This window comes from Vulpes lagopus, chromosome 2 (genome assembly GCF_018345385.1).
Source record: "Vulpes lagopus strain Blue_001 chromosome 2, ASM1834538v1, whole genome shotgun sequence".
NCBI classification, from domain to species: domain Eukaryota; kingdom Metazoa; phylum Chordata; class Mammalia; order Carnivora; family Canidae; genus Vulpes; species Vulpes lagopus.
This window is the reverse complement of record NC_054825.1, coordinates 73,714,767-73,729,024: the sequence shown is the minus strand read 5'-3', so window position 1 is coordinate 73,729,024 and position 14,258 is coordinate 73,714,767. Positions and strand designations below refer to the sequence as shown.

General features: G+C 38.0%; 1 protein-coding gene and 1 non-coding gene across 3 annotated transcripts in view; both read right to left on the bottom strand.

Annotated features, from left to right (window-relative positions):
* INO80 (INO80 complex ATPase subunit) overlaps positions 1–14,258 on the bottom strand; it is a 136,496-nt gene that overhangs the window by 87,925 nt on the left and 34,313 nt on the right. For both annotated transcript variants that reach the window (XM_041743315.1, XM_041743314.1), the window contains exons 5-7: positions 12,635–12,799; positions 7,663–7,783; positions 6,170–6,384 (exon numbers count right to left, since the gene is read on the bottom strand). In XM_041743315.1, coding sequence (XP_041599249.1) covers positions 6,170–6,384; positions 7,663–7,783; positions 12,635–12,799 — 501 coding nt within the window. The remainder of the gene's footprint in view (positions 1–6,169; positions 6,385–7,662; positions 7,784–12,634; positions 12,800–14,258) is intronic.
* Positions 849–955, bottom strand: LOC121485887. Its single transcript, XR_005986393.1, has one exon. It is a non-coding gene; the product is annotated as a U6 spliceosomal RNA (small nuclear RNA).

The window sequence follows — 14,258 nt, the reverse complement described above, 5'->3', positions numbered from 1 at the left end:
CAAGGTTTAAAAAAATAAAGTCATCCAAACATACCAACTCAGAAACACATACAAAGCTACTAAAGTAGTATTGAGAAAAATAAGCTAGTGCTGTGGTTGCCTTAAATAGAGTCTTTTGTATCCTTTTGGAAAGAATTTAAGTTATATTTAAGGCTTGAAGTGGACTAGGAAAATATAACAACATATCCAATATACACCATCCTGACTAAATAAAACACACTGCTTTCCAGAGCCAATCTGCAAAGAAGCTGAGATAGCAGGCACTCATATGCAGAAATTGTTAGGAGAGGGGTAAACTAGCCTCTCCATTTGTGATTCTATCTTTCAGCAAGGACAAACCTGCTGTTACTATGAATTTCTGCCAACACTTAAGCTTCAGCTTCTCAAACAAAAAAGTCCAAGGCAGATCTAACACAAGATGACTCCGCAGCCAACAAACCAGTCATGAGCTGCTTATTTTGTCTTCTAATTCAGTTAAAACAAAAAACTCAATAAAGAAACCTGATTTCCATGATGATCCACATGGGAGAAGTCAAAGCATAGGCACAGCTGAGTGAGTGAGTCTCTGTTAAAGAACACTCTCCCTAGTTCTGAAGAAATAATGGGTGCAAAGTTATAGAGGGCCAAAATGCCATTTCTACAAAATTCCCACCTCAGACTGTCTGCTTATGGGAATTTTTAGGCCCTTTATCAAAAACTTCCTTTTACTAATGCTTAAGCAACTACTGCCACTTTAAAGACAACAATCTCAAATACTTCTATCGAATTCCTGATCATCAGAAGAGCATCATTTTCTAAAAATTATTTTTATTTGTTTTTTTTTTGTTGTTTTTTTTTGTTTTTTTTTTTTAAATATGGAACGCTTCACGAATTTGCGTGTCATCCTTGCGCAGGGGCCATGCTAATCTTCTCTGTATCGTTCCAATTTTAGTATATGTGCTGCCGAAGCGAGCACTATTTTTATTTGTTTTTTAAAGTAATCTTGATACCCAGTGAGAGGCTGGAACTCACGACCTGGAGGGTAAGAGTTGCACACTCTACACACTGAGCCAGCCAGGTGCCCCAGAAGGGCATCATTTTGAAGGCTCTTCACCAGATACAAAGAGGGGTTCCCCATAACTTTTATCAAGAATATTCCTATCTAGGGATCCCTGGGTGGCGCAGCAGTTTAGCACCTGCCTTTGGCCCAGGGCGTGATCCTGGAGACCCGGGATCGAGTCCCACGTTGGGCTCCTGGTGCGTGGAGCCTGCTTCTCCCTCTGCCTGTGTCTCTGCCTCTCTCTCTCTCTCTCTGTGTGTGTGTGTGACTATTATAAATTAAAAAAAAAAAAAAAAAAAAAAAAGAATATTCGTATCTAATTTTTTTCTTCAATAATATTTATTAATTGGTATGGGGAGAAAAATAGTAATTATAAAGTAGAGAAGCACCAACACACCAAGGAATAGAAGTAGTATCATCATACTGGGATAGGTGTGTCATGTGCCTCCTAATGTGTCATAAAAAGGATACATATCACTGCTTTGGTAATCCTGCCCAAAATGCAAAACCCAAATCTTACCATGAGGAATCACATGAACCCAAATTCTGAAACACTGTACAAAATAACAAGGGTATACTATTCAAAAATAAAAACGTCATGAAAGAACACTGTGTCAGATTTAAAGGAGATTAAAGAGATGTGACAACTAAATGAAACATGGAATTCTAGATTGGATCCTGGATTGAATCAAGAAAAAAATAAAAGCCCTATAAAGGAAGTTATAGAAACAATTGATGAAATCTGAATATGGTCTGTGGACTAGATAATTTTTATAACTGCACTGTGGTTCCATATGAATGAATGCCCTTTTTCTTAAGAAACACACATTGATATTACAAGGAAATTCAGTACAAAGTGTCAAACTAAACCTCAAAATGGTGGGGGGGTAGGCATATGTGTAACAAAAGCAAAGGAAGCAAACAATTGCTAAGTATGAGTAAAAGTAACATAGCAGTTCCTTGCGTTATTCTTGCCATATCGTTTTAAAACTTGTTTTGAACAAATTTTAGACTTACAGAAAAGTTGCAAAAAATAATAGAGTTCTCTTACCATCCCTCCTGCTGTTTTTCCTAGTTTAAGCATCTTATATAACTAGAATATAATAACTAAAAAGGAAAATAACACTGGTAAGATATTAACCAAACTACAAGTCTTACTTAAATATTAACAATTTTTCCACTAAAATCCTCTTTCCTGTTCCAGGATTCTGTAACAGGATCTCATGATGTATTTATTAGTTGCTTCTCTCCTTAGTCTCTTCCTGTATGTCACATTTCTTCCATCTTTCTCCTATGGCATACTGAACACTTTTGAAAGGCACCAGTTACTCTGCAGAATGTTCAAAAATTTGTGATTTTCTGGTATTTTCTCATGATTGGAATGACATTAGGCATGCTGGCAAGAATACCACAGAAATGTGTTTTTCTCTGTGTCTCATGTCAAGTTCATGATATCAAAACCTATCTTACTAGCGGCTATTTAGATCATTTGAGTAAGGTCGATTCTGCTCCAATTTTCACCACAATAGTTACTCTTTTTGCGCTAATATGTGTGCTGAGTAGAGGCTTTTAGTTTGTGCAAACTGGTTTGTGCAAACTGTTTCATGCAAACTGTTTCTCCCCTAACCTTTCTCTTCTAACTTCAGCCTTCATCAATGGATCCAGTCTGCAACAATTATCTCTGTGCTATTTGTATAATAATGGTTCTCTACTTCCTTCTTTCCTTCTGCACTCATTAACTTGAATTCTACCACAAGGAAGAGAGCTACTCCTTCTACCTTACCTATTTGCTTATTTTTTTTAAAAAACTTTTTATTTATTTATGATAGTCAAAGAGAGAGAGAGAGAGAGAGGCAGAGACATAGGCAGAGGGAGAAGCAGGCTCCATGCACTGGGAGCCCAATGTGGGATTCGATCCCGGGTCTCCAGGATCGTGCCCTGGGCCAAAGGCAGGGGCCAAACCGCTGTGCCACCCAGGGATCCCCCTATTTGGTTATTTAAAACAGTATGGACTCATAGGTATTTCTTTTAATCTAGGTGTTAAAATTCAGTACTATCTTTTCCTTTTTTTAAAAGTTGGCTCCATGCCCAACATGGAACCCACTGTGGGACTTGAACTCACAACACTGAGATAAAGACCTGATGCTTAACCAACTGAGCCACCCAGGTGCTCATTATCATTATCAATTTCGGTGCTCAATTATTCTGACTTTGACTCTGAGGAGCTCCTTCAGATTGCTTCTGTATTCTTTTTTTTTTTTTTAATTTTGTTATTTATTTATGATAGTCCCACAGAGACAGAGAGAGAGAGAGAGGCAGAGACACAGGCAGAGGGAGAAGCAGGCTCCATGCACCGGGAGCCCGACGTGGGATTCGATCCCGGGTCTCCAGGATCACGCCCTGGGCCAAAGGCAGGCGCTAAACCGCTGCGCCACCCAGGGATCCCGCTTCTGTATTCTTTTTGACAATTCCCCATACCCATCTTTCTTCAGGCACTTCTTTACTTTCTGGCACTACAAGATGTTTAAGGTCCATCTTGTTATTTTCCCTGCCGAATTCTGGAATAAACTACTTTTCCAAGGAGCTCTGGTTCCTTTTAGAAAGGAAAAGGCGTTTAGAAATCAAGATCTGGGTACAAGATATACTCACTGTTACTAGGGTCTCACCGCTTTTAGGCATTCTTAGCAAAGAGCTAGAAAATAAGTATTTACGCATACTTGCATATGTGTACACACACAACTATATTTCTGTACATATGTGTGTGTGTGTGTGTGTGTGTGTGTGTGTATCTCCAAGAATTTATACTGATAGCTCTGATTTCAATCAAATTTCAAATGCTTCACTTTAGTGCTCCCAACAGTGAGAAACTGGCTGTTATCTACAACATATTATTTGTTCAATTTCAGTATACATATAAAGTAGTTCCAAAATTACTAACCCACTCCTTTATAAGAAACACTTACTATGTCAATCATAGCATTTATGTACCATTCTTTTGGTCTTCAGCCTTACATATCCAGTCCTCAGTTACTTCAGTGAGTTCTTTTCTTTCCCCACTCCCTGAAACTTGATTATTCATTTCTAACAACACAGTTAACATTTGTTCCTGTCTTCATTCCACTTTGCCCACATGGCCCCTCAGCCTCCTTCTTCACACACATCCTGATTGGTTTTCATTGTTTTATTATTGGGGTATGTGAGAAGTATATGAAATATTACTAAGATTCTGAAAGTCAGCCCTACATACAAAAAGATGTACCTGAAAAAAAAAAAAAAAGATGTACCTGAAGACTGCCCCCAACGTTGCTACTAACCTGATTCCATTCCCTCCCTTCTTTCTGTACTTTCCCCACCTGTACCCTATAAAAAAAAAACTCTGATTTCTAGTTTATCCTTCTTGAATCTCTTTTTGCATGAATGACGATTTATTTGTGTGTTTTCTTGTATTCCTGTTTTGCTTGTATCAAAGATATTTATATACCATATATACCATAGATACCTATTTTTGTTTTGCTTTTTTTTCTGTATATTTTTTAATTGGAGTTGGATTTTCCAATATATAGTATAACACCCAATGCTCATCCCATCAAGTGCCCCCCTCAGTGCCCGTCACCCAGTCACCCCAATCCCTTGCCCATCTCCCCTTCCACTACCCTTGTTCGTTTCCCAGAGTTAGGAGTCTCTCATGTTCTGTCACCCTCTCTGATATTTCCCACTCATTTTCTCTCCTTTCGCCTTTAATCCCTTTCACTATTTCTTATATTCCCGTATGAATGAAACCATATGTTTGTCCTTCTTGTTTTGCTTTTCTCACTTAACAGTGCAACCTAAAAAATTACTCTGTATCATCTCAGAAAGGTCCTCAACATTATTTAACTACAGCATAATAATCCACTGTGCAGATCTATCATAGTTCAATTCAAGCCCCACATATAGGCACTGAAGTTGTTTACTTTACTTTGCAATTAAAAATAATGCAGTGGGGCAGCCCCCGTGGCGCAGCGGTTTGGCGCTGCCTGCAGCCCAGGGTGTGATCCTGGAGACCAGGGATCGAGTCCCGCATCGGGCTCCCTGCATGGAGCCTGCTTCTCCCTCTGCCTGTGACTCTGCCTGTCTCTCTCTCTCTCTCTCTGAATAAATAAAATCTTAAAAAAAAAAAAAGAAAAGAAACTTTTCCCATACCAAGGTTAAATAGAAAGGTAATAGTTTTATTCTAGTCTTTATATGGTTTCATTTTTTACATTGAGAACCATAATACATTAGGAGTGTATGTGTGAGAAACATCTAATTTTATCTTTTCCCAAATGGCTACCTAGTTGTTCCAGCACAATTTATTAAAAAGTTCATTAGTCTACTCAACTGGTCTATTTACCTATTCATGTGGCAGCACTACACTGTTTTAATAATAGAGATTTATAGTATATTTTAATGTTTGATGAGGCTTTTTCAGTGTTTCTCCAGCAATTCTTATACACTGACCTTATCCTGGAGTTTAGTATCAATTTTTCTAAATTCATAAAATATCCTGTTCATGTTTCTATTAGGATTGCACATAATTTATAAGGCAATTAACAAAGTAAAATGCAAATAACCGGTGAATCTGAGTAAAGAGTATATGGACATTCCTCGTACAATTCCTGGAACTTTTGAGTTTGAAATTATATCAAAATAAAATGTCAAAACCAAACAAATTAGAAGAGCAAAAAGAATGCTTATAGATCTTTCTCTTGCATCATTCACATTTTTTCCTAATGTCTGTGATTATTCACCAACATCAAAGTATTTATAAATTCTCCAAGAAACTCAACTTCACCATTTTGATTTCCTCTATTACCACCTATCAATTTGCTATCACATCTCTACTGCTATTAATAAGAAAACTGCTTTCCTTTCTTAAAGAGGTCTCCCTCCATTTTTTGGACAAGGAACATCATACAACTGTCTTGTGAATTCTGATCAAAATCTAGAAAAAGAGTTGACTGACGAGAGTATTCTTCAACATAATCTTCATTCCAAGAAATCAGTTTCCTTTCTGAACACTGTGAAGATATCTAGCTCTCACACCTACTCTTTAGAGGGGTGGGAGACAAAATATTCTTGCCATCTCCTATGCTGGAGGCACTCACGTACCTTTGGTAGTTCCTTTTTCACAATGCTGAGCCATACTTTCCTGCGACGAGCATTAAGCTGCTCGATGGATAAGTGCTTCTTCTTGGTGCCAGGAGGAGGTGCATCATGAGAGAACTTGGCAAAGACTTTGGTCTGGTGGTGATGGCAACGAGGAGATTCTTCAGAGGAGAGTTCTTCATCCCTTCGCCTTTTTTTCTTCACTTTTTTCAACTTGGCTGCAAAGGAAAATGGACCCTGAAAACCATGCATTTCTGCCCTTCCTCAGAAGACATCACAAACAATCTCATCACTTTAAGACAGTTCAAAGTGTTTTCCTCATTCCACCTGAGACTAGCAAGGTTTATCTCTTTATCTATTTAGGCCTATTAATATTCCAAGAGGAAGGGATCCCTGGGTGGCACAGCGGTTTGGCGCTTGCCTTTGGCCCAGGGCGCGATCCTGGAGACCCGGGATCGAATCCCACGTCGGGCTCCCGGTGCATGGAGCCTGCTTCTCCTTCTGCCTGTGTCTCTGTCTCTCTCTCTGTGTGTGACTATCATAAATAAATAAAAATTAAAAAAAAATATATTCCAAGAGGAAGATCTCACTACCTTGGAAAAGAATACTGGATACTCCCTATGTTTACATGAAAGAGAAACACAGAATAAAACCTAAAAACTGAATTTCTGTTGAACCCAACAACAGGAAGGGAGACTTACAAAGTACCACGAACTCAAGTCATGGCCAAGAGGAAGGAAACATTTCTACTTGGCGGCAATGTAAGGTAATTAAAGAGAAAGAACAAAGAAAGAAAAAAGCACTCTAATAGGACATTCCAACCTGTGAAGAGAAAAATTACACACAGAACAAAAAACTAATTTGTAGGGGGAAAACGTAGAGGATGAGAAAATAGAGATAGACTAGAAGATGTGGGAGAAAGGGAAGAAGGCTGAAAAGAATTTCTGATAGAGTTCATACCTTCAGGGGAATAAAATCCGCCTTGTACAGATAGTTCAAAACTTTCCCTTCCTATTTCCTTCCTGATTTCCAGCTGCTTAGAGCTTAGTAAGGGAGGAAAACATACTTCCTGGCAAACATGCAAACAAATGCTATACAAGATTATCAAGAAGTGATCTATTTTAAACTTCCACGTATGGCAACAATTATAACTTATTCCCAACACTTCAGGTTGCTCTTCATACTTTTCTGTGCATAATACCAACTTCTTCCTCTCTTAGAACATTTTCAACATTTGGAAGAGTGTGTAGAAAAAAACGAATAAACTGGCTTAAACCTTTGGCTAAGAATCCATAGTCCTTATGTCTTTATAATTTTAGAAAAGATCGTAAACCAAATATGAAATAAGGTTAATACTACTACTTAGAGGAGACCAGGGTTTTTCAGATAAAGTGAGTTTCTCCTTCATGGATTCAAATGTCCAAATGTAACAATAGGCTACATACAACATTGAAACTAAGAAGGAGTAAATATGGAAGGCAGGTCAATATGCTCACCTTTAAGTTTCTTTTCCTCCTTGAATTTCTTTTTTTTGGGTCCAAGTAGGTGTCGCTGTTGCTCATAGAAAGGGTCGTATGTGGAGAGCAGGCCTGCACTGTAATATTGGTACTGCTGCAACTGAAGCAGGCAAAGATAGGGAGGCTTAGAAGGGCTGATCTGTGTTCTAAGATGGCCTTTCAAATCATCTTTATTACAAAAAGTTAAGCCAGAGAAAAACCATAGTTCCTAAATATGGTATTCATCCCACAAAAAGACCAATAAAGATTTAGTACCTGAAAGTGAATTATTTCCTTACTTCAAAACAAAATGGGTTCATCAGCTATGTACATGGCAAGTTGCTGAAAATAACTTAAGAAAGGAAAACGCTTCAATTCCCACCAGAATACTTGCTTGATCCTGACACATATTTGACAGATACAACTAACTGCAGAAAGGGCTTTGCATGGAACTCATCAACAAGAAATAAACCATATTTCTATTATGAATAGGTCCTCAGATTTACTAATGTTTTGATACCTGTTATTCTGGCTTTTGGTCTTCTATCTGATTCAGAGAGTCACTAGTCATCCCAATTCCCCTTTCAAGTCTTTTCACTTGAAAAGATGATGACAATATTAAGGATAATGCCTACACTGCCAGAATTCTAACATACAAACAACTTATTATTTTTTTCTGAGAGATCCTTTCAAACACTGCATTTAAATTGACCCCCAAAACTCACATTAATTCTGTCTCACTTATTTTTAATGGAAAAATATGAATATAAAATTAAACAGTCCACTGTTGAATCTCTTTCCTAGATTGTAGATAGTCCAAAAACTGAAACTAGGACAGAAGAATGACACAGAGAACTATCACAAGATCCCCTGTCAATGGTCAAATTAAATGAGTATTCATTGAGCTATACAGTTAAAATCTATGAACTTTCCTATACATATGTTTTATTTCAATTTTAAAAAGACCAAGTATTGCAATCTCTACCAAAATATCAACAGCATTTTTCACAGAACTAGAAGAAACAACACAAAGCTGGAAGTATCACAATTTCAGATTTCAAGATATACTACAAAGATGCAGTGTCAAAACAGAATAGTACCAACAGAGAAACAGAAACAATGATCAATGGAACAGAACAGAGAAACCAGAAATGAGAGGCACCTGGCTGGCTCAGTTGGTAGAACATGTGACTCTTCATTTCAGTGTCATGAGTTCAAGCCCCTGTTGGGGATGAAGCTTACTTAAAAAAGTTTTTTTCAACAATACAGAATAGAGAACTCAGAAATAAACCCATGCTTATACAGCCAATTAATCTATGTCAAAGGAGGCAAGAATATACAATCGGGAAAAGATAGTCTCTTCAATAAATGGTGCTGGCAAAACTGGACAGCCACATGAACAAGAATGAAACTGGACCATTCTATCACCACAAACAAACAAACAAAAAAAAACTCAAAATGAGTTAAAAAACTTAAATTTGAGACCTAAAACCATAAAAATCTTAGTAGAGAACAGAGAGTAATTTCCCTGATGTCAGTCATAGCAACATTAAAGCAAAAATAAACTACTGGACTATTTCAAAATAAAAAACTTTTGCACAGTGAAGGAAAAGCATCAACAAAACAAAAAGGCAACCTACTGAATGGGAGAAGATATTTGCAAACTATATATCCAATAAGGGGTTAACATCCAAAATATGCAAAAAACTTGTACAATTCAACACCAAAAAAACAATGTGACTTAAAGCGTGATTAGGGCAGTCCCGGTGGCTCAGCGGTTTAGCGCCGCCTTCAGCCCAGGGCATGATCCTGAAGACCCAGGGTCGAGTCCCACGTTGGGCTCCCTGCATGGAGCCTGCATCTCCCTCTGCCTGTGTCTCTGCCTCTGTCTCTCTCTGTGTCTCTCATGAATAAATGAATAAAATCTTAAAAAAAAAAAATTAGCGGACGACCTGAATACACATTTTCCCAAAAAAGACATACAGGTGGCCAACAGACATGGAAAGATACTGAGTATCTTTTGGGGTCCAAGTAGGTGTGTATCACTAACCATCAGAAAATGCGAATCAACTACAATGAGGTTATCACCTCACACCTGTAAGAATGGCTAGTATAAAAATCACAAGAAATAACAGGTGTTGGTGAGGATGTGGAGAAAAATCCTCATGCACAGTTGGTGGGAATGCAAACTGGTGCAGCCACTCTGGAAAACAATATGGAGATTCCTCAAAAAATTAAAAGTGGAAATATTTATGATCCAACAGTTCCACTACTGGGTATTTACCCAAAGAAAATAAAAACGCTAATTCAAAGAGAAATGTACACTCTTATGTTTACTGCAGCATCATTTACAATAGTCAAGATAGAGAAGCAACATAAGTGTCCAAAGACTGGTGAATGGATAAAAATGTGGTATACACACACACACACACACACACACACACACACACACACACGTATGCATATATATGAGTTCTGCCATTTGTGACAACATGGATGCTCAGTGAAGTCAGACTGAAAAAGACAAATACCACATGATTTTACTCATATATGGAATCTAAAAAATAAAACAAAAAGCAGCATCAGATCTAAAGAGAGAACAAACTGATGGTTGTCAGAGGGGAGGGTGATGGGGATTGGGTAAAATAGGAAAGGGAGTGGAAAACATAGGCTTCCAGTTATAGAATGAGTAAATCATGGGAATAAAAGGACCAGCAACGGGAATACAGTCAGTGATATTATAATAGTGTTGTATGGTGACAGATGGTAGCTGTACCTGTGAGCATAACATAATGTAGAGATGTTAAATCACTTATGTTATACAAATGAAACTAATACTTTATGTCAACTATACTAAAAAAACAAAACAAAACAAAACAAAAAAACCAAACCCAAATATTTAAAGCACCAAATGTCTAGCACTGTACTTTAAGAAGTAACTGAGTCAAAACAGTCAGTTAACTATTTATTACTTCTGTGGTTTTATAACCTTCATATATCTCCCCCCGCCCAAGTGAGTGAGTGAGCATGGGCCAGGGTAGAAGGAAAGAGAGGTACAGAATCTTAAGCAGGCTCCATGTCCAGTACAGAGCCTGACCCAGGGATAAATCTCACAACCCTAAGATCAAGACCTGAGCTGAAGTCACAAGTTGGATGCTTAATGGACTAAGCCAGCCAGGCGCCCCAACTTTCAGCATGTTATTCAAAGCTTCCTGAATTAATTGTGGATGTTAACCAATTGCTAAAAAGTTTTTAGGTCTTCAAATATGCTGTTGTTCATTATGTACAAAGCACCACACTTCCGACAAAACTCAGAAAGTTCTGTTAACAGTATTCAAATAGTTGTCACTTAAAACTATCATCAATCTGGGATCCCTGGGTGGCGCAGCGGTTTGGCTCCTGCCTTTGGCCCAGGGCGCGATCCTGGAGACCCGGGATCGAATCCCACGTTGGGCTCCCGGTGCATGGAGCCTGCTTCTCCCTCTGCCTGTGTCTCTGCCTCTCTCTCTATCTCTCTGTGACTATCATAAATAAATAAAAAAATTTAAAAAAAAATTAAAAAAAAAAAACTATCATCAATCTAATGTTAGTATGTAAAAAAAACGGAATTTTTTCAAGATAGGGACACTTCCAAAGAGCAAATGCATTCAAAAGGAACTCCTAGGGTGCTGGGTTGCTCAGTCAGTTAAGCATCTGCCTTCAACTCAGGTCGTGTTTCCAGGATCCTGGGATGGAGTCCCACATGGGGCTTCCCACTCAGCAGGGAGTCTGCCTCTCCTTCTGCCTCTCCCATCCCCCTTCTGCTCCTGTGCGCATGCTCTTTCTCTCATGAGAGACAGAAAAAGACAGAGACATAGGCAGAGGGAGACGCAGGCTCCCTGGAGGGAGCCTGATGCAGGACTTGATCCCAGGACCCCAAGATCACGACCTGAGCCAAAGGCAGACTTTCAACCACTGAGCCACCCAGGTGCCCCAACAAATAAAATCTTTTTTTATTTTTTTTTAATTTTTATTTATTTATGATAGTCACACAGAGAGAAAGAGAGAGAGGCAGAGACACAGGCAGAGGGAGAAGCAGGTTCCACACACTGGGAGCCCGACGTGGGATTCGATCCCGGGTCTCCAGGATCGCGCCCCGGGGCCAAAGGCAGGCACCAAACCGCTGCGCCACCCAGGGATCCCAACAAATAAAATCTTATAAAAAAAAAAAAAAAAAACGAACCCCTAGAATTTAAAATGGTGCAGCTACTTTGGAAAACAGTCTGGCAGTTCCTCAAAAAGGTCAGTACACAGCTATCATATGACCCAGTGATTCCTCTTCTAGGCAAAACACAAGAGAAATAAAAACAAATGTCCATACTGAAAACCTGTACACAATCTTCATGGCAGCATTAGTCATAATAGCCAAAAGTGGAAACAATCCAATTAATTCATTAAGTGATACACAGATAAATAAAATGCAGTATGTCCACACAATGGCATATTATATGGCAATAAAAATGAATAAAGTACAGATACATGCTACAATATGAATGAATCGTGAAAACATGCTAAGTGAGAAGATGTACACTAAGGACTACATGTTGTTCCATTTGCATGAAATGTCTAGAACAGGCATACTTTTAGTGCTAAGTGGTTTCCAGGGGTTGAGGGAAATGGAGAAAATGAAAGACAAAAGCTAAGGAGAGTGGTGTTTCTTTTTGGAGAAATCATTCTGGAATTATATAGTGATGATAGTTACCCATCTCTATGATATACTAAAAACCACTAAATTATACACTTTAAAATGCTAAATTAAAAAAAAAGCTAAATATTTTTGATATGTGAAATATATTTCAATAAAGCTTGTATTAGAACCACTACCACCATCACATAATATAAAGGTAAAATGACAAGTCTTCAATGAATATGTTAATAATAGGCTAAATACCCAGCATGAAAGCCTGAGATTTCCCCTGAAACATTCTCTTACCTCCTTGTCTTTACTATACTTGTTCTGGTGAAGTTTCTTGTATTTGTGCAGCCGCAACATGTTATGAAGTTCTTCTCTGCTGAGGTGGAGTTCTTCCTCCTCTTCTTCTTCATTGTCCTCACTCTGAGAATCTGCCTCACTGGACTCATCACTTAGCAGAATGCTCTGCAAACCGAAGGAAATGGGAATGGAACCTGTTGCTGTGGAGCCAATTCTTTCTGTAACCTAAGCATCTTTCCCAGAACAAGGAAAAAAACAGCTGGAAGACAGAACACAGTCACTCCAGTCTCCCAATTCAAGAAAAGAAAAGGACACCAACTGACCTTAGTGGGCATGAACTTAAGAGGATTAACATAATGGAAATGCTATATAAAGAGCAACAAAGCTAGATTTCACCAAGTACTTTCAACTACACATAGGATATATTAACTGTCAAATACCAAGGCAAAAAAACTAAACAATAAAAAAAAAAAAAAAAAACCCTTTAGGGTATAAAGGAATATAGAAAGCAAGCTGTGATGACTAATAAAGGAGAAATAACCCAAAAAATTATTGATTTTGTTATCATCCGGATAATGAAATATTATTTAGCCATAAAAAAGGACTGGAGTACAGCTATGCGCCACAACATGAATGAACTTTGAAAATTTGGTAAATGGAAGAAGCCAGGCACAAAATACCAGATATTATATGATTCTATTTAAATGAAATGTCCAGAATAAGCAAATCCATAGGGAAAGAAAACAGTCAGTGGCTGCCAGGGGCTATGGGAAATGACTGCTAATAATCATAGAAATTCTTTTTTGGAGTGATGAAAATGTTCTGGAATTAGTGGTGATGGCTGCATAAAACTTTACTACAACATGCACTTTAAAAGGGTAGATTTTGTGGCATGTGAATTTTATCTCCATTTTTAAGAATGTGATGGCTAAACAAAGATTTCTGCATTACCAATAGCTTAAACCCTCAGTGATAAGAAGCAAACAGGCCTTCTACACATGAGCTTTTAAAAGGACCTCACAATTATAATGAAAGAATACTTTTAAATTACTTTGAGCTCTTCACAATAAAAGAAGGCAATAGAGAAATAATTAGTTTCAACAGAAGAAATGCTACCCTTAACTCAGCTGGACCAATGACAGTAATCTTTTAAGAGTGTAAATAAGAGACTTCCATTTCCTTGCTGACAAACACTCACAGAAAATATAGAAACACTCTGTTCCTCCCTATAAACACTCACAGAAACTTACCAGAGTAAAATACAAATTCTTTAACATGGTGTACAAGGCCCTACACAATCAGGCTCTCTAACCTCATCTTCTATCATCCCCTCTTTCATTGTGCTCCAGCTACACTAGTCTTCTCCAAACATTCTGAGTTATGTTCCTTCTGATTGAAATGGTCCTACTTAAACATTTACATGGTTCTAATCATTCAGAAATCAGCTGAAATGTCACCTCTTTAATGAAGTCATTTTTATTTCTTTCTTTGTTTACAGACCTACTCATTGCCTCCTCCCATTTGAATGTGAGCTCTACAGAGCAGGAACCCTGTCTGTCTACAACAGTATCTGGCAGGTAGAATATACTCAATCAACATTCACTGAATGAATGAACTACTCAGG